General features: G+C 48.0%; 1 protein-coding gene and 2 long non-coding RNA genes across 3 annotated transcripts; 1 reads left to right on the forward strand and 2 right to left on the reverse strand.

The window, feature by feature from the left end:
• Positions 1–595: 595 nt before the first annotated feature.
• Positions 596–24872, reverse strand: LOC119126174. Its single transcript, XR_005098603.1, has 4 exons — positions 24859–24872; positions 24663–24775; positions 9844–9845; positions 596–640 (listed from the first exon to the last, which is right to left on the reverse strand). It is a non-coding gene; the product is annotated as an uncharacterized LOC119126174 (long non-coding RNA).
• Positions 10452–17939, forward strand: LOC119126161. Its single transcript, XM_037257319.1, has 3 exons — positions 10452–10877; positions 17034–17039; positions 17457–17939. Exons 1-3 carry the CDS (start codon positions 10559–10561, stop codon positions 17918–17920), a joined length of 789 nt encoding a protein of 262 aa, XP_037113214.1. The 5' UTR covers positions 10452–10558; the 3' UTR covers positions 17921–17939.
• LOC119126168 lies at positions 23905–24592 on the reverse strand. Its single transcript, XR_005098597.1, has 2 exons — positions 24546–24592; positions 23905–23985 (listed from the first exon to the last, which is right to left on the reverse strand). It is a non-coding gene; the product is annotated as an uncharacterized LOC119126168 (long non-coding RNA).
• Positions 24873–26745: the final 1873 nt, after the last annotated feature.

Raw genomic sequence — 26745 nt, forward strand, 5'->3', positions numbered from 1 at the left:
AACGAGAGAGAGAGAGAGCGAGAGAGAGGGGAATGGGTGCAGTGTGTGTGCGTGCGACTGATTAACAGACTGCGTGATTGGACGCAGCAATGAGGAGTAATCTGTCTGTCACCCAATGTTTTGTTGAATAAAGTTGTATTTGTTGTTGTCATACTTGTACACTTGTGGAGATGCTGTTACTGAGTAGGAGGTGGAACAACTGTTTATTTAAAACTGAGTAATCGTTAATTTATTTCACATTAAACTTAATTTGAGTCAGTCAAATTTTGTCTCTCTGGGAGGGGCCTGGACGACTTTAGTTAGGGGGCCCTTGACACATTTTTGCTTGCTTTTTTTACAGTTAAAGTCCCAATGACCGTCACACACACATCTGGGTGTGGTGAAATTTGTCCCCTGCATTTAACCCATCCCCGTGTGATTTTGATCCATCCCCTGGGGGAGAGGGGAGCTGTGAGCAGCAGCGGTGCTGCGCTCGGGAATCATTTGGTGATCAAACCCCCCAAGTACAACCCTTAATGCTGAGTGCCAAGCAGGGAGGCAATGGGTCCCATTTTTATAGTCTTTGGTATGACCCGGCCGGGGTTTGAACCCACAACCTTCCAGTCTCAGGGCGGACACTCTACCACTAGGCCACTGAGCTCTGATTTTCGAGCCTTTAAATGTGATAACTGCCTTCATTCTTAACAGAAGGATAAAGGATCCTTTTTTGCAACTCTTTCCACTGACACGTGCGGGAAATGAAAGGGTTCAACTTGGCCTTGTTAGGCTCTCCAGAAGGGGGCGGCATGCGTCCAACAAATGTGTTCACTTTTGTCACAACGCTTTTGTCTCCATGTTGCGGCTCCGAGTCACGACGAGGGACAAGTTTTGGTTTCCAAAAGGGTGTTTTATTCCTCTTCAATTTCTCTCATACAGAACCGCCTTTTTTACATGTACGCACCTCACTCCTCTCTCGTTTCTCTCTCTTTTAACCGATCGCGGTGGTGCCTTTTTGGGCCGTCGGAGAAATCAACGTTAACAAAAGAAATACATACAGCCTAGTTAGAAAAACACCAGAACGATCACCATGACAATTGTGAACACACAGAAAGATAATAAATAACTGGAACATCACTCAAATATTGGTGATCCCGTTGAGAGTCTCACACCCTCCCCCACTTAAGAAAAAAAGTGTCATCTTGACCTAACACTCACATCAAGGTAACCAATTTACAGACCGAATAGCACGGAATAGACCGGTAAACCGGTTTGAAGCAATTTTTTTTTTTTTTTCATACCCCGACCAATATGCATTACAGTTGTGTATACTCCTGAAAAATTCAGTGTAAGCATTCAACCACCCAACATTTTCAATAACCAATTATAAGACCTGCATACACTTGTGGCATTTGTCCATGTTCATGTTACAACTATCCATCCATCCATCCATCTTCTTCCGCTTATCCGGGGTCGGGTCGCGGGGGCAGCAGCTTCAGGAGGGACTCCCAGACTTCCCTCTCCCCAGCCACTTCATCTAGCTCATCCCGGGGGATCCCCAGGCGTTCCCAGGCCAGCCGAGAGACATAGTCTCTCCAGCGCGTCCTGGGTCGTCCCCGGGGTCTCCTACCGGTGGGACATGCCCGGAACACCTCCCCAGGGAGGCGTCCAGGAGGCATCCTGATGAGATGCCCGAGCCACCTCATCTGGCTCCTCTCAACGTGGAGGAGTAGCGACTCTACTCCGAGTCTCTCCCGGATGACCGAACTTCTCACCCTATCTCTAAGGGAGAGCCCGGACATCCTGCGGAGAAAACTCATTTCGGCCGCTTGTATCCGGGATCTCGTTCTTTCGGTCACGACCCATAGCTCGTGACCATAGGTGAGGGTAGGAGCGTAAATCGACCGGTAAATTGAGAGCTTTGCCTTTTGGCTCAGCTCTCTCTTTACCACGACGGACCGGTACAGAGTCCGCATTACTGCCGACGCTGCACCGATCCGCCTGTCGATCTCGCGCTCCATCCTCCCCTCACTCGTGAACAAGACCCCAAGATACTTAAACTCCTCCACTTGGGGCAGGATCTCATCCCCGATCCGGAGAGGGCATTCCACCCTTTTCCGATCGAGGACCATGGACTCGGATTTGGAGGTGCTGACCCTCATCCCGACCGCTTCACACTCGGCTGCGAACCGCTCCAGTGAGAGCTGGAGATCACGGCCTGAAGAAGCCAACAGCACAACGTCGTCTGCAAAAAGCAGAGACGCGATGCTGAGGTCCCCAAACCGGACACCCTCAACGCCTCGGCTGCACCTAGAAATTCTGTCCATAAAAATTATGAACAGAATCGGTGACAAAGGGCAGCCTTGGCGGAGTCCAACCCTCACTGGGAACGAATCCGACTTACTGCCGGAAATGCGGACCACACTCTGGCATCGGTGATACAGGGACCGAACCGCCCTTATCAGTTGGCTCGGTACCCCGTACTCCCGAAGCACCCCCCACAGAACCTCCCGAGGGACACGGTCGAACGCCTTCTCCAAGTCCACAAAACACATGTGGACTGGTTGGGCGAACTCCCATGCACCCTCGAGGATCCTGTTGAGGGTGAAGAGCTGGTCCACTGTTCCACGGCCAGGACGAAAGCCACACTGTTCCTCCTGAATCCGAGGTTCGACCTCCCGACGGACCCTCCTCTCCAGCACCCCTGAATAGACCTTACCAGGGAGGCTGAGGAGTGTAATTCCCCTGTAATTGGAACACACCCTCCGGTCCCCCTTCTTAAAGAGGGGAACCACCACCCCAGTCTGCCAATCCAGAGGCACTGTCCCCGATGTCCACGCGATGCTGTAGAGACGTGTCAGCCATGACAGCCCCACAACATCCAGAGCCCTTAAGAAATCCGGGCGGATCTCATCCACCCCCGGGGCCTTGCCACCGAGGAGTTTTTTAACTACCTCAGTGACTTCAACCCCAGAGATTGGAGAGTCCGCCTCAGAGTCCCCAGGCCCTGCTTCCACAATGGAAGGCGTGTCGGTGGAATTGAGGAGGTCTTCGAAGTATTCTCCCCACCGACACACGACGTCTCGAGTCGAGGTCAGCAGCACGCCATCTCCACTGTAAACAGTGTTGACGTTGCACTGCTTCCCCCTCCTGAGACGCCGGATGGTGGACCAGAATTTCCTCGAAGCCGTCATGTTACAACTATGACATCACAAATCATATATACAAATATAAGCATTCAACACCAAGGTCGCCAGAAACCCCTAACATCTAAACATTTAGTGGCTACTGTCCTCTCTGTGAAAGTCGGTTGACCCAACGTATTGTAAGTCAAAATTTGTGGCTTCCGTCTGTCCCTTATTGAGTACCACCTTCTCTGCTCCGCCGCTCTTGCGTCTTCGGAATCCGTCTCATCGGATATATCACCTGCATCTGCAGTGTACTCAACTTCCCTAACAGATGGAGAAGGGACTATCTCGACCCGTTCCTCCTCCTCAGCTTGTTCGGAACGCTCTTCCCGCACGGAAGCATCTCCCGCGATCTGTGGGACAAATTCTACTGCAGTGGGGTCCAGCAAACGCAAACCGTGCGGCTCATGGACAGACCATGTGGCAGCATCCAATAAGTCCTCATCTAGATCCACCTCACTTTCCACCTGCTGCATCTGTTGTGCCTTTGTTCTCCCATTTTCATCAAAGTGTCTTTTTTTTGTTTTTTTCTTTTCCACCATCCTATCTTCCTGTGGAGTTAGTGGAAGAAAGTCACAGGGCAATAACAAATTCCTGTGTAAGATCCTTGTTCTGCCTGTGCCATTTTCTGGCTCCAACTCGAAAACTGGACTGTCCTCGCCCTTTTGGTGTTTGATGACGTAAATCTTGTTTTCCCAATATGAGCGGATCTTTCCCGGACCTCCCTTCTCAACGACATTTCTGACAAGAACGCGGCTGCCCACCTGAAGTGGTGGACCATAGATTTTCCTGTCGTACTGTCTTTTACCTCTATCGGCTGACTTAACTGCATTCCTAGAGGCGATGTTGTAAGCCTCAATCATCCTGCTCCTCCATTTTCCGACATAGTCTTGGTAGGAACCTGGGCTTTCTTCCTGCTCAATGCCAAAGAGAAGGTCCACCGGAAGCCTTGGTAATCTACCAAAAAGTAAGAAGAATGGTGAGTAACCAGTGGCCTCATTAGCAGTACAGTTGTAGGCATGTACTACTTTGGGAAGGTGTGTTTTCCAGTCCAATTTTTGCTCTTCGGTAAGGGTTCTCAGCATAGAGAGGAGAGTCCTGTTGAATCGTTCTGTTTGCCCATTCCCTTGAGGATGATATGGAGTTGTGTGAGATCCCTTTACACCGGACAACTCCTTCAGGTGACTTAACAGCTTGTTTTCAAATTTTCTCCCTAAATCGTGGTGGAGCTCATCTGGGAAACCAAATCGAAGGGAAAAGTCATTGAACAATCTTTCTGCCACAGTCTTTGCTGATTTGTTGGTCGTTGCATATGCCTGTGCAAAGCGTGTATAATGGTCCATGACCACTAGAATATACTCGCAACCACCCTTACATTGTTCCAGATGGAGAAAATCAACTGACACTAGCTGAAAGGGGTGAGTGGTTACGATATTTTGCATCGGTGCACGCGCTTGCCTGTTTGGTTTTCTCTTCTTCAGACACTCGCATACATTCATGACAAAGTGTTCAATGTCTCTTTGCATTTTGGGCCAATAAAAACGGTCCCTTACCAGCTTTAGTGTTCTCTCTGAGCCTAAGTGGCCCATTTGTTTGTGCAGTTCATCCAATACAAGGGGGTGGTATATCGAAGGGAGAAGCAATTGTTTTTTGGTTGCAGTTACTCTGAACAAGGTCCCATCCTCCCTGATCTTGAGCTTGTCCCACTCTCTGGCCAATGCCTCTGCACTCTCAGCTTTCAGCTCATATGCTAACGGTCTCCTTTTTTTCTGCAAGTGACTATATATTTGACCTATTACAGCGTCCTGCCGCTGAGCAGCGCAAATCTCTTCTCTGGTCAATGGCTGAACAGTATGTAGCAGTCCCTCAGCTCCTGTTTGCTGCTGAAACACATCTAAGGAAATTGCGCTGAAGATAGGAGTTTGTTCCGCTTGCTGTGCCAATATGCCCTGTCGGGTGGCTGTTACAACATCCTGGTTGACAGATTGTGTACAATGACTCATATAGTCCTCGAAGTCAATGGCCATCCTCAATAACCCATCTGCATCTGCATTCGTTTTGCCAGGTCTGTATTTTATGGTAAAATTGAAATCTGCCAATTCTGCTACCCACCGCTGACCAGAAGCATTCAATTTGGCCGTTGTTAATACATAGGTGAGCGGATTATTGTCTGTGTAGACCACAAAAGATGGTGCGTGTAACAAGTAATCCCTAAAGCGCTCACAGATGGCCCACTTCAGTGCCAGAAACTCCAATTTACCCGCATGCATGTGGTAATTTTTCTCCGGTGGTGTTAAGGTTCTGGATCCATAAGCGATAACTCTTAATCTTCCATTGCTTCGCTGATAGAGCACGGCTCCTAACCCCGCTTGAGAGGCATCCGTGTGTAGCACAAACGGATGATTCAAGTCTGGGTAATTTAGGATAGGAGGACTAGACAGTTTGTCAACCAGATAACACAGAGCCTGATGGTGAGTGTCTGTCCATGTAATCGAGACAGAGGATGACAACTGTCCTCGACTGTGTTTGTTTTTCCCCTTTCCTCTTTCCTTCTGCCGCTTTGGGTTTTGGGGCACATTGGAAGTGGTTGATGGCGCTGCTAGGAGTTCGTACAAAGGTTTGGCAATGCGTGAAAAGTCTTCTATATATGGCCTGTAGTAGGAGAGAAAGCCCAAAATTTGCCTCACCTCGCCCACATTACAGGGCTGCCTATCTTTTAGTGCCATCACGGGAGCAATTTCTGCGGGATCCATACTATGACCTTCTTTCGACACAATCCTGCCCAAAAACCTGACTTTAGGCTTGAAAAGTTCACATTTCCTAGCACTTAGTTTGACACCATGCTTCTGGTACCGTTGCAAAACTGCCCTCACGTGTTCAACATGGTCCTGAAACGACTTACTGTGAACTAAGTTGTCATCAAGGTAGGGTAGGCAAATGTCATCTCGCAACCCCCACAGACATTCCTCCATGCTTCTCTGGAATTCGGCCGGGGCAGAATTAAGGCCAAATGGGATCCGTACCCACTGGTACAGACCCCAAGGCGTGATGAATGCTGTGAGTGGCTGACTTTCTTCATCCAAGAACCCTTGGTGATATGCTTTCCCTTGATCAAGCACTGTAAACCATGAACTACCCGTCAAGGTATCAAGCATGTCTTGTATTCTGGGAATAGGGTGTCTGTCCGGTACTGACTTGCGATTAAGTTCGCGGTAGTCTACACAGAGTCTAAGCTCTCCCGATTTCTTTCTTACACACACTATTGGTGAAGAGTACGGTGACTTGGATTTCATGACCCAACCCCGGTTGATTAAATCTTGCAGATACTCTTTTACCTCCTGGTGTAGGGGTTTTGGCACACTAATGTATGTTTTCTGGACCGGGGTATGGTCGTGAAGGGAAATATGCATGCGGAGAGTCGGAATGCTGCCAACATCATTTTCATCTCGAGCAAAGGCCTTGCAGTCTTCGCGGAGTATTTTCCTCACTACCTGTTGCTGCTCATTAGTTAGATGGTCTAGCATTAACGGGGGGTCCCAACTTTCACTCGCGTTACGGGGAGAAGATGATGAACTTTTGAGGTCTGCCTCGTTTTCATCCATTTTTGGCTTGCTCGCAAGCGGTAGGGCTGCTGGATATATATCCTTGACCCCTTCAACATGTCCCACATTAATACGTGGATACAGAGTGATATTATGACTCGAGGTATTAGTGATGGGTACTGGGACCGTGGTTGAGTTGCCTCTCTTTGCCTTAAACAGTACTTCTTGTATAAACAATCCTTCAGGCAAACTCTGGTTGGACTCTGGGCAAAACAGCATAGCAATGTCTTCATCAACCTGTATATGCGTGCGACAGCGAACAGTGGTAGTTTCATTTGGACCTAAGACAATTTTACTTCTTCCCGTTTTAACCTGAATCTCCTCGTTGACTGCGTGGTGTGTATGCAACAAATGGATAACAGTCTTAGCGGAGACCGTGTCCATGTCAAAAGCATCACTCACAATGTTAGCTGTACATTCACTCTCGTTTGAGCCTTGTTTCACGTGCTCATTAATGACTTCCTCGATCACATTGAACCCTATGATAGGGCTCTGAGCCACATTGTGGTCGCTGGACACGAGGACAGGCACTAACAAGCCAGAACTTGAAGCTTCTGTGCCCATTATTTTAAACTCAACAGGAACCCACCCAATAAATGGTATTTTAGTCTGATTTGCGGCCAGTCCATTTAGAGGTTCTGGTCCCAATAGTTCCTCAATCCCTCGAATTGTGGTATAAGGCAAGTGTTCCTTTCTCCATTTATCATTTATCACCGTAGCTTGTGCGCCTGTATCCCACAGGGCTGTAACTGGTACATTATCAAAAGTACACATGACCATCCTACGTCTACCAATTAATTTAACAAGTTTTCTCCCTTGCTTATTTGGAAAAATATCAAGTTTACCCATGTGTGATGACCACCCTTTTTCTCGCTTCTCACTCAAATGGTGATCCACCATTCTTACCGCGGTGCAGATGTGTTTGTGTTCCGGCCAGTGTTGAGTCTGACAGGCTTTGGAACAGTACGAGGCAGATGAGCAGCTTGCGCAGGTCTGGAGCAGCGTGTCACCTTGTTCCTCTCGTCGACACTGGTGGCAGTAGCGGGACTCCTGATGAGTTGGCTGGGTCACTGCTGGTCCCATGACAGCGGCCCTCTGGCGTTTCCCTGACGTAGAGGTGGAGCTCGGCATCCTCTGGATATGTGACCCGCCTGGCCACACTTGAAGCAGTGGGTGCAATTTTCTCCCTCGCCGTTGTCCTGGCAGGTTCTGCAGCCTCTCCTCCGTTGGGTGTTGTATGTTGGTTTCCTGGCGGGCTGGAACTTGCCGGCATTCAAGGAATTAAGCACCATTTGTTTCATCTCTGCAACTTCAGTTTTTAATTCAGCGACCATGGCCTGTACTTCCGGTGGAGCTGCAGCCATCTTGACCTTCTCCTTCACTACTGCTGTGTCCTGGGATGGAGTTGTGTGCACGCCGCCCTGCCGTTCATCCAAAGTTTGCAGCTCATTAATTCTAGGTTGCTTGATGCCGCTCCTCCTTAGCTTGTTTAGCCGCTCGGCTTCAAGGTTAGCTGCCTCATTGAGCCTTTCGATCAGTCTTTCATCTGTTACCTCCAACTTATCAAGAAGTGGTTTCATCTGGAATTTTATGTTGTCATTCAGTAGTCCTGTGCCCACCGATCTCAAAAAAAATTTCTTGACCAGGTCTGCATTGTAGTGTTCAGCTGGTTCCCCTTTGGATGCATATAGGAGCCGATCTTTGAGCTCAATGGCCCTGAATAGAAAGTCCTGGGGCGATTCTTTGGGCTCCTGGGAAAGGTTGATCAATTTTTGATACAAGTCGGATGTATCATCTTCTCTATAATGTCCTCTTAGTATTGTTTTTAACTGAGAAAGGGTTATATCAGTCTTTAATTCAAGCATGTCTCTGAGTTTAAGCCCTGGGCAAATAGCTCTTATAACCGCTTCAATCACTTCTGATTCGCTGTGGCCTTTACGAAGTCCGTGTTCCATTTGATGGAGCAAGTTGGTATAGGACAGCCTTTCGTGCTGCCCGCCTTCACCTATTTGGCCACAGATGCGAAACTCCCTGCGAATAGTCACCTCCGATATTTTGGCAGGTGATGGGCTTTGGCTCACGGCTGATGATATGTCCACCATTTTAAGTTTCTCCTGCAATGCTTGTATCTCTACCCGCAGCTCCTCGTAGTTGCGCGTCACATCAGTGGGGCGGTAAACAGTGCTCCTCTCGCGAGCGTCACCTTCCCACACAGTGTCTTTAATAAACAGCAGCAATTCATCAATGAATTGGACTACTTCCACTGACTTGTGACTTTGCTCAACTTCATCAATGTTGTTTTCAATGAGTTTCATCAAGTCTCGTCGGCTCAACTTCTTGATGGCTTCCTCGTTCTCGCCAGTATCGTCGACATTGGAGCCCTTTAGAAAGTTACATACCCCCACTAGTTGATCCCTTTCTAGCCTACACAGCGTGGTAGTAACTTGGTCTCTTAACTGTTCTTGTTCCATCCTCGGTACTCACGAGGTAATCCGTTTGTCAGGAAGATCCCGGTTCGTTGTTGGAGCAGGGGGGGATTCGTTGGTAGCAATGCGCGAACGTTAGCCGCTAACGATGTACCCACTCAGAGCTCTCGCTGATCTCGAACAAAAACAAAACCCTGTCTCCTGGCTAGCTCGCCAAAATATGTTGCGGCTCCGAGTCACGACGAGGGACACATTTTGGTTTCCAAAAGGGTGTTTTATTCCTCTTCAATTTCTCTCATACAGAACCGCCTTTTTTACATGTACGCACCTCACTCCTCTCTCGTTTCTCTCTCTTTTAACCGATAGCGGTGGTGCCTTTTTGGGCCGTCGGAGAAATCAACGTTAACAAAAGAAATACATACAGCCTAGTTAGAAAAACACCAGAACGATCACCATGACAATTGTGAACACACAGAAAGATAATAAATAACTGGAACATCACTCAAATATTGGTGATCCCGTTGAGAGTCTCACACCCATGTAGTCCATCGCGTTTCCTTTGTCATTGTCTTTGTCATATGTTGCGCCATGGGAGCCTTTTACTGCTTTAGCGCGTCACGATAAAACCTATCATAGATTGTAAAAATAAACTACTATAAATTGTAAGCTGCTGCTGCGGGAAGCTCCGCTCTGCTCTGCTGAACTGTGCTGCTAGCTGGGTTTCCCCGCAGTAACTTGTATTTGTCCGTCAGTATAATGAGTCCGTGCGGAAACTGCAGTTATCTGAAACAAAATTCCGCAACACTAACACCCGGCCGCGTTTGTCAATCATTTTCCCGTCGTGGGGTGGGGCGGGGGTTGCGTTGCCATTGATTGTGGTGGCCATTGGGATGGGAGCCGCGGCCACTGCCTCGCTTCGCCTACGACTGTAATCGTTACGAAGCGGTCAAGTCCTGAACTTCTCATTCTGTTAGACACTGCTGGACTGACAACTGACCAGAGAAACACGCTCAGGGCAGGCGTACTTGAATAGAATGCTTTGACTAGATTTGTACAGTAGCACCAGTGATTTTTTCTTTCGATGGACTTACAATTGACGGACTGGTGTAATTTACTTTTTAAGCTGTATTTTATTTGTCCCCTTTTTACTTTATTTTAAAGTATTTATTTTAAAACTACACCCATTCAATGGGGTCGATCTTGAATGACGTCACGTTCGCTCATAAATATTCAGTGGATGCGAAAGGTCGATTAAACGTTGGAATGGCGACAACAGCTGCGAGAGACGACAGTTGGAACCTTCACGAGGTGTCTCTCGGGAGGCCGCCCCCCCCGCGGTCTGCGAATCCAACAAAACCACCCAGAGATGTCGCCGAGGAATGCACTTCTCTTCGTTTTTCATCCAGCCGGAGCTGTCCGTCCTGCCCCACATGTCCGGCAACTCCTCCTAAGGGAAGGCAACGTCGAGGAGAACCCGGGCCCTATTTATTGCCCTGGCTGCTCTAAGACGATCCGTCATGACTTCATCCCGCTAGTCTGCATCGCTTGCCGACGGAGTTTCCACAGGACCTGTAGCGGCCTGACCCGAGCACAGAAAAAGAGTCATCAAGGCTTTCTCTGCGGATCCTGCCCTGGAAATGCCGTCGTGCCATCACCTACGCGTTCAGTCTACGTGGGACCGAAAGGTAAATCCTGTGTTTGCAAAATCTCCCCTCCACCATTTCCCCCACCCCCTGCTCTAACTGCCCCAACAAATCCCACCGCTCTTGCTTTGGCCTATCTCGCTCCCAAACCTACACAAACTGGCTATGTCCAAACTGCAAGCCTATCTTATCACCACAAAACCTTTTATCACAACCATCCTCATCCACCACCCAAGCACCAGCGACAATACAACAACAACAAGCTATAAACTCTAACAGCCCTATCTGTTATAAAAAAAATTGTTGTATTGCATTCCCCCTGTCATGTCTTTGTAGTCTGTGATTTTTGAAGTCTGTGCATGTCTTTGTAGTCTGTGATCATTGTTAAGATAGAGTAGGTCACGTGACTAGAATCAGGAAGTCAAAGAGTCAAAGTCAAAGACTGCTTTATTGTCAATTTCTTCACATGCCAAGACACACAAAGAGATCGAAATAACGTTCCCACTATCCCACGGTGACAAGACATAGTACACAATATACATACAAGTAAACAACACAAAAAAAATAAAACCAAGAAGGCACAAACAATGAATAAGTAAGAGTGATGAATAAATAATAAATAAATAAATAACACAATAAATAAGAGGAGCAAAAATGGAGCAAGTGTGCATACAGCAGACAGTCAGAATAGAGCGCAAAAGTACAGGACGCTACGCAGAAGGGGGGAGAGAGTTCAGGATCCTAACAGCCCGGAGAATGAAGCTGTCGGTGAGTCTGGTTGTGCGGGAGCGCAGGCTCCTGTACCTCTTCCCAGAGGGCAGAAGATCGAACAAAGAGTGAGCGGGGTGACTCACATCACTCACAATCGTGGTCGCCTTGCGGGTGAGATGGGAGGTGTAAATGTCCTTCAGGGAGGGGAGTGAAGCACCAATAATCTTACCAGCCGTGTTCACTATGCGCTGCAGGGCCTTCATGTTGTATTCAGTGCAGCTACCACCCCAGACAGCGATACAACTGGAGAGGACGCTCTCAATGGTGCCACGGTAGAATGTAGTCATGACGGCCGGAGGAGCACTTGCTCGCCTGAGTTTCCGCAGGAAGTACAGGCGGCGCTGAGCTTTCTTTGCCAGTGATGCGGTGTTGGCGGACCAGGAGAGGTCCTCACTGATGTGCACAACCAGGAATCTGGTGCTGCTCACTCTCTCCACCACAGCACCGTCGATGGTCAGCGGCAGGTGTTGGGTGTGACCCTTCCGGAAGTCAACAACAATTTCCTTGGTCTTGTTGACGCTCAGCAGGAGGTTGTTGTCCCTGCACCATGCGGTCAGAAGGTCAACCTCCAACCTGTACTGAGTCTCGTCGCCCTTGGTGATGAGACCCACCAGAGTCGTGTCGTCAGCAAACTTTACTATGCGGTTAGCCTGGAGGGGCTCGCTACATTCCGCGCCGACAGAAACAGCGAGCTAAGCGGTAAATCCCGAGGAGGTGGGCTGTGTGTCTACATCAACAACAACTGGTGCAAAAATGCTAGATCTGTCGCCAGCTTCTGCTCTTCGGACATCGAGCTTTTGACTGTTAACTGCAGACCCTTCTACCTGCCCAGAGAGTTTACTGTTGTTAGCATCACGGCTGTGTATGTGCCTCCTAGCGCTAATACTAAAGAGGCCATGAGTGTTCTCTATCGGACAATCAGTGAGCTGCAATCCACGCACACAGAGGGTGTTTTCATCATTGCTGGGGACTTCAACCAGGCTAACATGAAGACTATTCTCCCTCATTTTTACCAACACGTGGATTTTCCAACTCGGGGAGAGAACACTCTGGACTTGGTTTACACCAATATAAAGGATCCATTCAGAGCAGCCCCCCGCCCCCACCTCGGCTCTTCAGACCACCTATCTGTTATGCTAATCCCTGCATACAGGCCCCTGCTGATCAGAGCAAAACCCACAGTGAAGCAGGTGAGGGTGTGGTCTGAGGGGGCCATGGAGGCACTCCAGGACTGCTTTGAGTGCTCTGACTGGGACATGTTCAAATCAGCAGCAACATATGACAATCAGATCGACATTGATGAGTACGCCATGACTGTGTCAGCCTACATCAACAAATGCTCCGAGGACGTCAGCACCACTAAGAACATCATCACCCGAGCCAACCAACGACCCTGGATGACTGAGGAGGTACGTCATACGCTACGAGCACGGAACTCAGCCTTCAAGTCTGGCGACAAGGAGGCACTGAGGACAGCGAGAGCCAACTTGAACCGTGCCATCAGGCTAGCGAAGCGAAGCCACAGTCGAAAAATTCAGGATTTTTTCCACGACGCCAATAACACCAGGAGTATGTGGCAAGGCATACGGGCGATCACGGACTACAACTTACCCTCCCCCCCGGTGGGTGAGGTTGATGCTGACTTCCTAAATGGTCTAAATAACTTTTTTGGGCGTTTTGAGGCACTAAACAGCACTCCTGCAGTTAAAACTGTTCCCCACCAGGAAGAGGAGGCCCTCTGCCTTGACTCAGCCGACGTGTGGAAGACTCTGAGAAGAGTCAACCCACGTAAGGCCCCAGGCCCCGACAACATACCTGGGCGGGTGTTCAAGGAATGTGCAGGCCAGCTGGCTGGTGTCATCACAGACATTTCTAACATCTCGCTGGACCAAGCCAAAGTGCCAGTATGCTTCAAGGCTGCCTCCATCATTCCGGTGCCGAAGAAACCTCAAATCACCTCATTGAATGACTACAGACCTGTGGCACTGACTCCCATCATGATGAAGTGCTTCGAAAGGCTGCTCAAAGAACACATCGTCTCCAGACTCCCCCCAACATTCGATCCGTTCCAGTTTGCCTACCGGCAGAACCGCTCTACTGAGGATGCCATCTCCTCCGTTCTTCACCTGAGCCTGGCTCACCTGGAGGAGAGGAACACCCACGTGCGGTTGCTGTTCCTGGACTTCAGCTCAGCGTTTAACACCATCATTCCACAACATCTGGTGGAAAAACTGGAACACCTGGGCTTCAGCACCCCCCTTCGAAACTGGCTGCTAGACTTCCTCACCAACAGACCTCAGTCAGTCCGGGTCGGACAGAACACCTCAGATGTCATCACCCTCAGCACAGGCTCCCCTCAGGGCTGCGTCCTGAGCCCCCTGCTGTTCACCCTGCTGACACACGACTGCGCCCCCAGGTTCACCACCAATCACATCGTGAAGTTTGCAGACGACACAACGGTGGTGGGCCTCATCAGGGACAACAACGACCTGGACTACAGAGAGGAGGTGGAGCAGTTGGTGGGCTGGTGCAGAGAAAATAGCCTGATCCTGAATGTGGAGAAGACGAAGGAGATCATCGTCGACTTCAGGAAGAACCAGCCTCACCACGCTCCACTGATCATCAACAGCTCAGCTATGGAGGTGGTCAGCAGCACTAAATTCCTGGGAGTCCACATCACAGACGACCTCACCTGGACTGTGAACACCACAACACTGGTCAAGAGGGCACAGAAGCGCTTGTACTTCCTGCGGAGGATGAGGAGAGCCCACCTGCCCCCACCCATCATGAGGACGTTCTACCGAAGCACCATAGAGAGCATTCTGACAAGCTGTCTCTCGGTGTGGTGTGGAGGTTGCAGCGCCTCCAATTGGAAGAACCTGAGGAGAGTGGTGAGGACAGCAGAGAGGATCATCGGGGCTCCTCTTCCCTCCATTCAGGACTTGTCATCCCAGCGCTGCGTGTCCCGAGCCCGTAATATTATCAGTGACCCATCACACCCCCACCATGGACTGTTCTCCCTGCTGCCCTCTGGGAAGAGGTTTCGCAGCATCCGCTGCAGGTCCACCAGGTTCTGCAATAGTTTTTTCCCTGCTGTCGTCAGACTGTTGAACATTCAAACGTAGCATTCCTCTGCACACTTGTAAATACTGCTTTTGTCTCCTGCACTGTTTACATACTTTATCACTGCTGCACTTTGTACTTTATACTTATCTTATTTCATATTTTTATATAGAATGTCACTTTTTAACCAGCCGCAATACCACTACATTGTTGAAAGCCGTATGCAACGAAATTTCGTTTTGTGTACACCTAGTGTTGACAAAATGACAATAAAGTTTGTCTAAGTCTAAGTCTAAGTCTAAGGTTGTCGCTGTAGGTTGCAGTGCAGTCATGCGTCAGCAGGGTGAAGAGCAGCGGACTGAGCACGCAGCCTTGGGGGGCCCCCATGCTCAGCGTGATGCTGGCGGAGATTTTGTCGCCAACACGTACCACCTGAGGCCTCTGACAGAGGAGGTCCAGTAGCCAGTTGCAGAGGTAGGTACTGAGGCCCAGCTTGTCGAGTTTGCAGATGAGTCGTTGTGGCACAATGGTGTTGAAGGCAGAACTGAAGTCCACAAACAGCAATCTCACGTACGAGTCCCTTTTCTCCAGGTGGGTGAGGGCCGAGTGGAGGGCAGAGCAGATGGCATCCTCAGAGGACCGTTTGGCTCGGTACGCAAACTGGAAGGGGTCTATGGTGGGGGGGAGAATGGATCTGATGTGCTCCATGACAAGCCGCTCAAAGCACTTCATGATGATGGGCGTCAGGGCCACGGGGCGGTAGTCATTGAAGCAGGACGGAGCAGGTTTCTTCGGCACAGGTACGATGGTGGCAGCCTTGAAACACGAGGAGACGATGGCCTGCTGCAGGGAAATGTTAAAGATGTCCGTGAAGACACCCGTCAGCTCCCCAGCGCAGTCCTTCAGCGCCCGACCTGGGATGTTGTCAGGGCCCGCCGCCTTACGGGTGTTGATAGCGGCAAGCGTCCTCCTCACGCTGTCGGCAGAGAGGCACAGGGGCTGCTCGTGTGGATGGGGAGTGGTCTTCAGCGGGCAAGTGTTGTTCTGAGCGTCGAAGCGAGCAAAGAAGTGGTTAAGATCGTTGAGCAGATGGACGTCGCCCTCACAGCTCCGCGGCGCGGTCTGAATGCCCTGCCAAAGGCTCCGCGCGTCCCTGTTGTCCTTGAAGTGGGCGGTAATCTTGCAAGAGAACGCCCTCTTCGCTTCCTTGATGCCCTGGGACAGGTCGGCCCTCGCTGTCCTCAAGCCAGCCTCATCCCCCGCTCTGAAGGCTTTGTCCCTGGCCCTCAGCAGCCTGAGGACAGCCCCTGTCAGCCATGGCTTCCAGTTAGCCCGAGTGATGATGGATTTCGAGTGAGTCACATCATCAATGCACTTCGTGATGTAAGAGGAAACAGAGTCAGTATATTCCTCTATGTCTGTCCGATCGTTGCAAGTGGCCGTCCGCTTAAACATGTCCCAGTCAGTAGTGCCAAAGCAGTCACGAAGCGCATCAGAGGCACCCTCAGGCCACACCCGTACCCGCTTGCGAACCGGCCTGGATGCTTTCACCATTTGTCTGTATGCGGGCAAAAGCATAACAGTGAGATGGTCAGAAAGTCCAAGATGGGGGAGGGGGGCGGCTTTGAAAGCCCCTTTATGTGTAGAGTAGACCAGGTCCAGGAAGCTGTCACCACGTGTTGGAAAATTAACATGCTGGTGAAGCCTCGGAAAAACAGACTTCAGGTTAGCATGATTAAAGTCCTCAGCGAAGATGGTGAAACCGTCAGGGTGCGCCATCTGTTGTTCACTGACAGCCTGGTACAGTTCACTAAGAGCCGCGATCCTGTCGCCTTCGATGTTGGAAGGCGGGATGTATACCGCGACTAGCAGAATCGCAGTAAATTCCCTCGGCAGGTAAAACGGACGGCACTTAATGATCACAAACTCCGCCAGTGGCGAGCAGTGCTTGCATACCACTACAGAGTCCCGGCACCATTCGTCACGGATGTAGACGCATATTCCACCACCTCGCGATTTTCCTCCTCTTACAATGGCACGGTCCGCCCGATAGCACGCTAGCCGCTCCAGATGCACAGCAGAGTCCGAAGAGCATGTTTCAGCACAGTGTTGAAAGAGAACACTGCTTGTTCTATTCTCTCCTACAGTTCGGCAAGACTATTACCTACATTTTGTGTTATACAAGGCATCGTTGGTATGTATCTTTGTTTAAGTTATTATGGATCGAAATAGATCTTTTGATTTCTGAAATTATAGTTTTCTGTGATGTTAGACGATAGGATAAAAGGATGATTGAGATTTCATATCGATTTAATTCATTTAGTTTGTATGACTGATTATACAATGTGGTTTGTATTCTCCCAGTTTCACCCTTTCCCTTGTCATTAAACCTGGAGTCAACTTTCAACCTGGCCTTCAGAGTCTTGATGAGTGAAAGTGGTTGAGCTTACTGTCTTTGGATATTCAACATATTTGGAGGGCAGGATACCCCCCTTACCTGTAGATCCTGCAAGCGCGGCTTCCATGTCAAATGCACCCCCGAAACACGACATGCGCTGACTCTACTTCGCAGGAACAACAACTGGTGCTGCCAAAGCTGTCAAGATCTTAAACCCTCCCGCCCACAACAAGCTACTGATAGGACAACCGATCTCCCAGCATCACATAAACCAACACTCACCATCCTACAATGGAATTGTGATTACCTGGCAACAAAGATTACCGAACTCCAAGAGGTGACGGCACGTCTGAACATCGACCTCATCCTCCTGCAAGAAACGAAACTGGGACTCGAGGACCCAACACCTCAGCTACCTGGCCTCAACGCAATTCGTCAAGATCGTGAAGGCTCAGGCACAAAACTACAACGAGACGGGGGTCTTCTTATCTACCTGAGATCCGGCATCCCCTACTCCATTCTTCCCTCGACTCCCTCAGGTTCCCTCGAACTCCAACACCTGCACATCCCCATCGCCCGTAGGCGTCACCTCTCCCTTGTGAACGCCTACATCCCCCCGGTGACATCGGAACAGTGTCAGATCCACCAAGACTCCACCTGGCTTTCTACAGAAAAGGGCCTTATCTGTGGGGATTTCAATGCACACCACACGGCCTGGGATGAATTTGCAAAGGCAGATCCCAGGGGTAATGCCATTCACCAATGGGTCGACAATCATGACAAAACTCTCCTTAATGAATTATGTCAATGTTTCACCCAATTCTTGCTTAAACTTGAAAAAAGCCTGGTCTGAAGAATGCAAAGGGACAACTCCAATCAAAAAAAGTTAAAGTCCCCAATGATTGTCACACACACATCTGGGTGTGGTGAAATTTGTCCTCTGCATTTAACCCATCCCCATGTGATTTTAATCCATCCCCTGGGGGAGAGGGGAGCAGTGAGCAGCAGCGGTGCCGCGCTCGGGAATCATTTGGTGATCTAACCCCCCAATTCCAACCCTTAATGCTGAGTGCCAAGCAGGGAGGCAATGGGTCCCATTTTTATAGTCTTTGGTATGACCCGGCCGGGTTTTGAACCCACAACCTTCCAGTCTCAGGGCAGACACTCTACCACTAGTAGTTTTCCTTTAATTGGGTTCCAGTTTACATTCCATTTAGGTCCCAATTAAGGTTGTGATGTAGATCGTACTTAAGGTTGATAACCTTTAAACAAGTAAAGAAAATAAAGAATGTAAAAATAAACATTTGTCTCATTGTAATTCAAACTAAACATTTGTCTATTACTGTAATTGAAAATAAACATTTGTCTGTTCTTATAATTCAAAATAAACATTTGTCTAAATTGACATACTTAAACTTTGAAACAGGTACTCAAACTTCACATTTCAACTATTCAAAATCGTTAAAGTTACTCAACAATCAATACAAATGTCCATTTTCATTCCAGTTGCGTCTTGACCATGAGCTGAGTGATGTTTTGTTGTTTGTTCCAGTGCTACCAAACATTTCTCCTTTGTTCATTGCTCTCCATGCCATGCAGGCTACAGACGTATGTAGGTAGTTCCAGGGCTCATGGGTTGGACTGTTTTGTCTGACAGTTTAATCTTTCTCTGCCCCCTGCAGGTTGGGAGGTTTGGAGCTGATTACAAGTTACCTGTTTTTGAGTGCTTGTTTGAGTGAATGTGGCTTTCACCTCTGAGTTGACATGACACCTCCCACTTGACCTCCTGGTTCTTGAACCCAAGGAGGTCACACCCATTGTGGCGCAGGCGTCCGATTCATTATTGATGATTTTGCTGTTGTTCTTCTGCAGGCAACAGAACGATGACACGTCTGACGTCTCTATGAAGTACTGTAGCAGGGATTTTTGTTAAGAGTTTCTTCCTTTGATCTGGTTTTGTGACTGGATAACTGGGGAAGGTTCGGACATGTGCATCTCTGACAATGCCTTTCTTGTCTGTGTTGACGCTGACAACTTTGGCAAGTTTATACTGACCTCTCAAGGCGTTCTGGTCAGCCAGCCAGACGATACAGTGCCTTGCGAAAGTATTCGGCCCCCTTGAACCTTTCAACATTTCGCCACATTTCAGGCTTCAAACATAAAGATATAAAATTTTAATTTTTTGTCAAGAATCAACAAGTGGGACACAATCGTGAAGTGGAACGAAATTTATTGGATAATTTAAACTTTTTTAACAAATAAAAAACTGAAAAGTGGGGCGTGCAATATTATTCGGCCCCTTTACTTTCAGTGCAGCAAACTCACTCCAGAAGTTCAGTGAGGATCTTTGAATGATCCAATGTTGTCCTAAATGACTGATGATGATAAATAGAATGCACCTGTGTGTAATCAAGTCTCCGTATAAATGCACCTGCTCTTAGTCTCAGGGTTCTGTTTAAAGCGCAGAGAGAACCGTCAAGACAAAGGAACACACCAGGCAGGTCCGAGATACTGTTGTGGAGAAGTTTAAAGCCGGATTTGGATACAAAAAGATTTCCCAAGCTTTAAACATCTCAAGGAGCACTGTGCAAGCAATTATATTGAAATGGAAGGAGTATCAGACCACTGCAAATCTACCAAGACCCGGCCGTCCCTCCAAACTTTCATCTCAAACAAGGAGAAGACTGATCAGAGATGCAGCCAAGAGGCCCATGATCACTCTGGATGAACTGCAGATAACTACAGCTGAGGTGGGAGAGTCTGTCCATAGGACAAGAATCAGTCGTGCACTGCACAAATCTGGCCATTATGGAAGAGTGGCAAGAAGAAAGCCATTCTCAAAGATATCCATAAAACGTCTCATTTAAAGTTTGCCACAAGCCACCTGGGAGACACACCAAACATGTGGAAGAAGGTGCTCTGGTCAGATGAAACCAAAATCGAACTTTTTGGCCACAATGCAAAACGATATGTTTGGCGTAAAAGCAACACAGCTCATCACCCTGAACACAGCATCCCCACTGTCAAACATGGTGGTGGCAGCATCATGGTTTGGGCCTGCTTTTCTTCAGCAGGGACAGGGAAGATGGCTAAAATTGATGGGAAGATGGATGGAGCCAAATACAGGACCATTCTGGAAGAAAACCTGTTGGAGTCTGCAAAAGACCTGAGACTGGGACGGAGATTTATCTTCCAACAGGACAATGATCCAAAACATAAAGCCAAATCTACAATGGAATGGTTCACAAATAGACGTATCCAGGTGTTAGAATGGCCAAGTCAAAGTCCAGACCTGAATCCAATCGAGAATCTGTGGAAAGAGCTGAAGACTGCTGCTCACAAACGGTCTCCATCCAACCTCACTGAGCTCGAGCTGTTTTGCAAGGAAGAATGGGCAAGAATTCCAGTCTCTCGATGTGCAAAACTGATAGAGACATACCCCAAGCGACTTGCAGCTGTAATTGCAGCAAAAGGTGGCGCTACAAAGTATTAGCGCAAGGGGGCCGAATAATATTGCACGCCCCACTTTTCAGTTTTTTATTTGTTAAAAAGGTTTAAATTATCCAATAAATTTTGTTCCACTTCACGATTGTGTCCCACTTGTTGTTGATTCTTGACAAAAAATTAAACTTTTATATCTTTATGTTTGAAGCCTGAAATGTCGCGAAATGTTGAAAGGTTCAAGGGGCCGAATACTTTCGCAAGGCACTGTATCTCCAACAGTCACGTTCCTTTGTGTTGTATGCCATTTACTTCTTATGAATAGGTTAGGCCCCGCTAACTGACTCTACTTTCTCCAGAATTGGTCAACTTCAGTTTGGATGGCTCTTAACCTTTTGTAGGGATAGCCTTCGAACTCAAATCTTCCCAGATCTCCTCTGGGTCCAGTTCTTCCCAGCAGAAGGGAATTAGGGCTGATGTAGTCTACACAGTCCTCCCGGCTCTGGGTTCTGGCTTCTATGGGTCTCTCATTGGCAAGGTTAGCAGCCATGTAAAGAAAGGTTTGGAACTCACTCCAAGTAAAGCATCCATTTCCTCCCAGGTTTTGCAGAGCATGTTTCACTGTCTGAACAGCAGCCTCTGCAGCTCCATTCCTGTGAGGGGAATCAGCTGGGTGAATTTTCCAACTAAAGTTAAAAAAAAAAGTCCCAATGATCGTCACACACACATCTGGGTGTGGTGAAATTTGTCCTCTACATTTAACCCATCCCCGTGTGATTTTGATCCATCCCCTGGGGTAGAGGGGAGCTGTGAGCAGCAGCGGTGCCACGCTCGGGAATCATTTGGTGATCTAACTTCCCATTCCAACCCTTGATGCTGAGTGCCAAGCAGGGAGGCAATGGGTCCCATTTTTATAGCCTTTGGTATGACCCGGCCAGGGTTTGAACCAACAACCTTCCAGTCTCAGGGCGGACACTTTACCATTAGGCCACTGAGCTGGCTCCATTCTGTTCCATGTTTGGAGGCTTTATTTTCAACTTCAGAATTTTCCAGCTGGTCCAGAAAGAGTTAGAGCTCTCTAAGGGCAGGTCTAGCTCCCACAAAGTTCTTTCCTGGGTCTGACCACGGCTCCTTTGGATGCCCTCTCAGAGCTGTGAATCTGTTGTAGGCCAGCAGGAAAGCTTCAGATGACTGGTCTCTGACTACATCGGCGTGAAGAGCCCGGGATGCCGTACAGCAGAAGACAGTTCCCCATACCTTGAGCCTTACTCTCTTCCTCACTTCATCCTTCACTTCATAAGGTTCAAATAAATCCACTGTTGTGTATTCAAATGGTTTGGATGGTGTTATTCGTTCCATTGTAAGGTCACTCACGATCTGCTTACATGTTCTGGCTCTGGCCTTTCTGCATGTCACACAGCTGTCAACAACTTTCTGAGCCAATTTCCGGCCTTTTATTATCCATGCCTTCTTTCTCATCTGAAGGAGTGTACCTGCAATTTCTTCATGATTTTTCTTGTGGGCTTCTTGAGCTAGAAGTGTGGATATCCATGCATCATAAGGTAATATTGGTACAATGGTTTTTTTCATCATTAAAGATCTGAAATCTTCCTCCACAGAGTAAGAGTCCAGTCTTTGCATCTCTGAATATGGCAAGTCTGTTGAGGGTGGTGTCTTGAAAAGCTGCACCTTCCTGGGCTGCGAGGAAGAGATCTCTTTGTTCACCGATGGTAAGTATAGCTTGTTTAGCTCTGGATTTTATCTCTGCTGAAGAAAGTTCCTCCCACTTTGGTTTACTTGAAGCTGTGGCTGAGCTCTTTGACAGGACCATTTTCCACTTCATTGCAGCTCTCCATACCCAGGCAACGACTTTGATCAACTTGGTTAAGCTGCTGAACTTCCTCGTGTTAATGAGTTCTCTCACTGCAAAACCCGCTGGTGGTCTTCAGACTTGAATCTTAGATCCTTCTCCATCAGGGCTTTTCAGTATGGCGTCACTCCTTCTAGCTGCTGCTGTAGGATCTGGGACAGTACTAACCAGAGATGGGGACTCGAGTCACTGTGACTTGTACTCGAGTCGACTCGAGTTGGACTTGGAAGTTAAAGACCCGGGACTTGACTTGACTTGAGACACGATGACTTGAATGACTTCAGTGTTATTTAGTTTATGTTTTCAGTTTGAATATAAAATTAATAATACATTTAAAAAAATAATATCGATAACACGGTAGGAGCGCAGGCTGAGAATGGCGTTGTCATGATTGGATCACTACCCTGTCAATCAATCAGTCGTGCCCTCTCTACCTACCGAACGTGTTTATTGGAGAATCACGCCCCTTTATATCAGACATGCGCAAACATGTCAGCGGGGGCGGGAGCGGTACCGCGAGGCATCACCTTCGGCTATCGCAATTACTTTTATGACGGCAAAAGACCGACAGCACAGTGCAAGATATGCAACAAAAACATTTCGGACAGCCAGACGACAACTTCAAACTTTGTCCGTCATTTGAAGAGCCATTCTGCCAAGTAAGTGCTTTTCATTTATCTAAATAGGTGTGTATATATAGCTTTAATGCAATGAATATGATGATGAAACTGAATTAAGTAAATATGATTTAATGGTGTATTTTACTGAATATCAGTAATTACAGTGCAAATCCAAATTATTGTCATATTTTTTAAACAGGTTAGACACATTGGACAATGATGGTTACTTAAAGTTACTGATATCTTGTCTTTTCACAACTAAGATCAGATTCTGCGGGTAAAATTGCAATAATAAGGTGACTTGACTTGGACTTGACTTGACCTATTTAAGGACTTGACTTGGACTTGACTTGACCTATTTAAGGACTTGACTTGCCCAAGAAAAAAATGACTTGGGACTTACTTGAGACTTGAAGGTTAAGACTTGAGACTTATTTGAGACTTGCACATGTGTGACTTGGTCCCATCTCTGACAGGAAGTGGCCTCAGGTAAACTGGAAGTGACCCCAAATCAAACCGGAAGTGACCAATATAAGCCGGAAGTGACCTTTTTGAACCGGAAGTGACCTCACCTAAACCGGAAGTGACCAAATCAAACCGGAAGTGCCCCAAATCAGACCGGAAGTGACCCAAATAAACCGGAAGTGACCTTTTTGAACCGGAAGTGACCCCAAATAAACCGGAAGTGCACTAAATTAAACCGTAAGTGCCCCAAAATAACCGGAAGTGACCTAATTTCAACAAGAAGTGCCCTAAATGAAACTAGAAATGACCTACATTTAACATTTGCTCTAACTTTTACAATTTTTGTCTGATTCAACCCGTTTGAACTTTTGAACTCCAAAGTGAACCTCTTGAACCTTAGTTTTCGTTTTGTTCCAAATTTCAAAAATCTTTGGCGCAATTTTTTAAAAAATTTCCATTCATTCTCTATGACGCATTCAACATTTGCTCTAACCTCTACATTTTTTAACCAATTCAACCGTTCTAACTTTTGTAGTGTATTTTTATTTAGGTCTCATACAATGTATATTTCACTTCTAAGTTTAGAGGTGACCAGATCACACGCGCATGAGATTTTATGGGGCCTGGGCCAGGAAGGCAGACTTCCTGGCACCAGGATACGGGAATCGGCCATTTGGTTAGAATCAACAAGGCAGGCTGGGGGGGTCAGAGGACATCCAGCAGCCCTCGTGTGTGTGCGCCTGAGTAAGGGGGGGCACGGGGTATAAGACCCAAGGCGGGAGAAGACAGGGGGGGGGGACTTCTTTTTTTGGCTAGGGAGAGAGACTTCAATTCTGACATCGGTTGAATAAAATCTTTCCCCAATCAGCCGTGTGTCACTGAAGTTTTCCTTCCCTGAGCCAGCCACCTATCCACCGTTTGATCTTGGAGACCAGCAGTACATCGAAGAGAATTCACCACACTTTCAACTGTTCATCTTTTTCCTACCTATTCCTCAACTTTTCCACTTACCAAAATTTATGCCAAATTCTCCAAAATTTCGTTTTTCAACTCTAATTTCTACATTTTACAACCGATTCAACCGTTCCAACTTTCAACTGTTCATCATTTTCCTACCTATGCCACAACTTCCCAATTACCAAAATTTTGAAATTCACCACAAATTCTCCAAAATTTCATTTTAGACTTCTATTTTCTACATTTCTCAAGTAATTCAACTCGTTTCAACATCATTCGGCAGCATTCCCCAAGAGGTTATTCAAAGTCTTCGCCTTCACATGCAATTTCTCCAGAAATTGCATTTTCTAGTTAACTATATCCTATACCCCCCCACCCTTTTTATTCCCTGTAAAGCGTCTTTGGGTCATTGAAAAGCGCAATATAAATTAAATGAACTATTATTATAATCTAGCCTATTGGGAGAAATTGAGAAACGTGATTTATTCAACAAACAAGCTTGTGAATTTCAAACGTATCCGTTTTTGTTCCAATGTGTTAAATATTTTGTGATTGAGCAATCATTACAAGGTTTGAATGTTCAAGTTTATTGACAAGTGTAATTCATGCAGGCATGTCGCACAGATGAAATTACGTTCCTCTCTAATACACAGTACCTCTCAAAATTGGTATTGTAAAGCTGCCTCAATTTATACAACATGTGGTTCTTGAAAATTAACTAAGCAGCCAGCGACAAAAAAACATTTGTGAAAAATCAGGCTGCAGAGACAAGGGAATTATTTTACCTAACAATCTTTTTTTTTTATTCTCTCGATGCATCTTTCAACATTGATCAATCTCTGCGGTTGTGTCAGCATTGATTTGAAGGTCAGCTGTGTCATCCCGTGTCGTTTGGCTGCTGGAACTGTTTGGGGTCATCCCTCTCTTTTTCATTGATGCATCAGGGGTGTCTACATTTCTTTGGGTTAGCGCGTTCCTTTTGCAGTGTAAGATTAAGCTACTTGAGATGTACAATTTGTCAGGCTCAGGGCAAGGAGAGGACTCAAATGCAGAGCTCCAAAAAAGGAGTTTATTTCCTTCACGGAAGACCGCTCCAAAAAACAAAAGCGCCTCACAATGAGGGAAAAAGGCAAAAACAAAAGGCGCCTCAAACTGAGGGAAAAACGAAGGCGAGGGCTCACGCACAACACACAAAGCGTGGACAAAAAAGTCTCTGTGATCAAGGCAATCAAGGGCTATATCTGTGGCTATGGAGTCGCTGGTGGTCATGGCTTGCAAGACGCACTGGCACAGGACAAGGGGAAGACGCAGGCTAAATACACACACAGAAGAGGAAGGACACAGGTGCAGACAATCAGGGCGAACGACACAGGTGTACGTGGTTAACAAACGGGGAGGTCAAGTGAACGACCGTGCAGCGGAAGGACCAGTGATCTGAAACGTGATGTACAAATAAAACAGGAAGTTAGAATATGAAGGACAGGACAAAACAAAACAATCTACAAAACCTGACAGCATGACATAACCCCCCCCTCTAGGGCCGGATCCCAGACGGACCAGGAGCATCTGGGTGAGCCGCGTAGAAGTCGTCCAGCAGACCGGGATCTAAGATGAAACTGCGCGGCACCCATTGCCGCTCCTCTGGCCCATAACCCTCCCAGTCGACCAGGAACTGCCAGCCCCTTCCCTTCCTGCGCACGTCCAGTAGCTCCTTGACTGTGTACGCAGGCCCACCCCCCACAGTCCGCGGAGACGGAGGCGGCTCGGGAGCCGGCACCATCCCACTCTCCCTGACCGGCTTGATCTTCCCGACGTGGAAGGTGGGATGCACAGCGAGGGACCGGGGCAGGCGAAGTCGTACAGCGGCTGGATTCACGACCTTGGAGATGGGAAAAGGCCCCACAAAACGGGGTGCCAGCTTTCTGGAGCCCACTTGGAGCGGAAGATCCCGAGCGGACAGCCAGACCCGTTGGCCCCGCTGGTAGGCGGGCGCCGGCCGTCGTCTCCGGTCGGCCATCCTCTTCACTCGGTCCCCCTGGCGGACCAGCGTGGCTCGCGCTGCCGCCCAGATGCGATGACATCGTCTTACCACGGCGCGCGCCGAGGTTACCGACACCTCTGGCTCATTGTCAGGGAAGGCTGATAGCCAAAGACGCACATGAAAGGGGACATCCCAGTAGCTGTGGTAGGGAGGGAGTTATGGGCGTATTCCACCCAGATCAGGTTCTTACTCCATGTGGAGGGGTTCTGGGTCACCAGGCAGCGGAGGCCTGTTTCCAGCTGTTGATTGATGCGCTCCGCCTGGCCGTTGGCCTCCGGGTGATA

The sequence above is a fragment of the Syngnathus acus genome, chromosome 8 (assembly GCF_901709675.1).
Source record: "Syngnathus acus chromosome 8, fSynAcu1.2, whole genome shotgun sequence".
Taxonomy (NCBI): domain Eukaryota; kingdom Metazoa; phylum Chordata; class Actinopteri; order Syngnathiformes; family Syngnathidae; genus Syngnathus; species Syngnathus acus.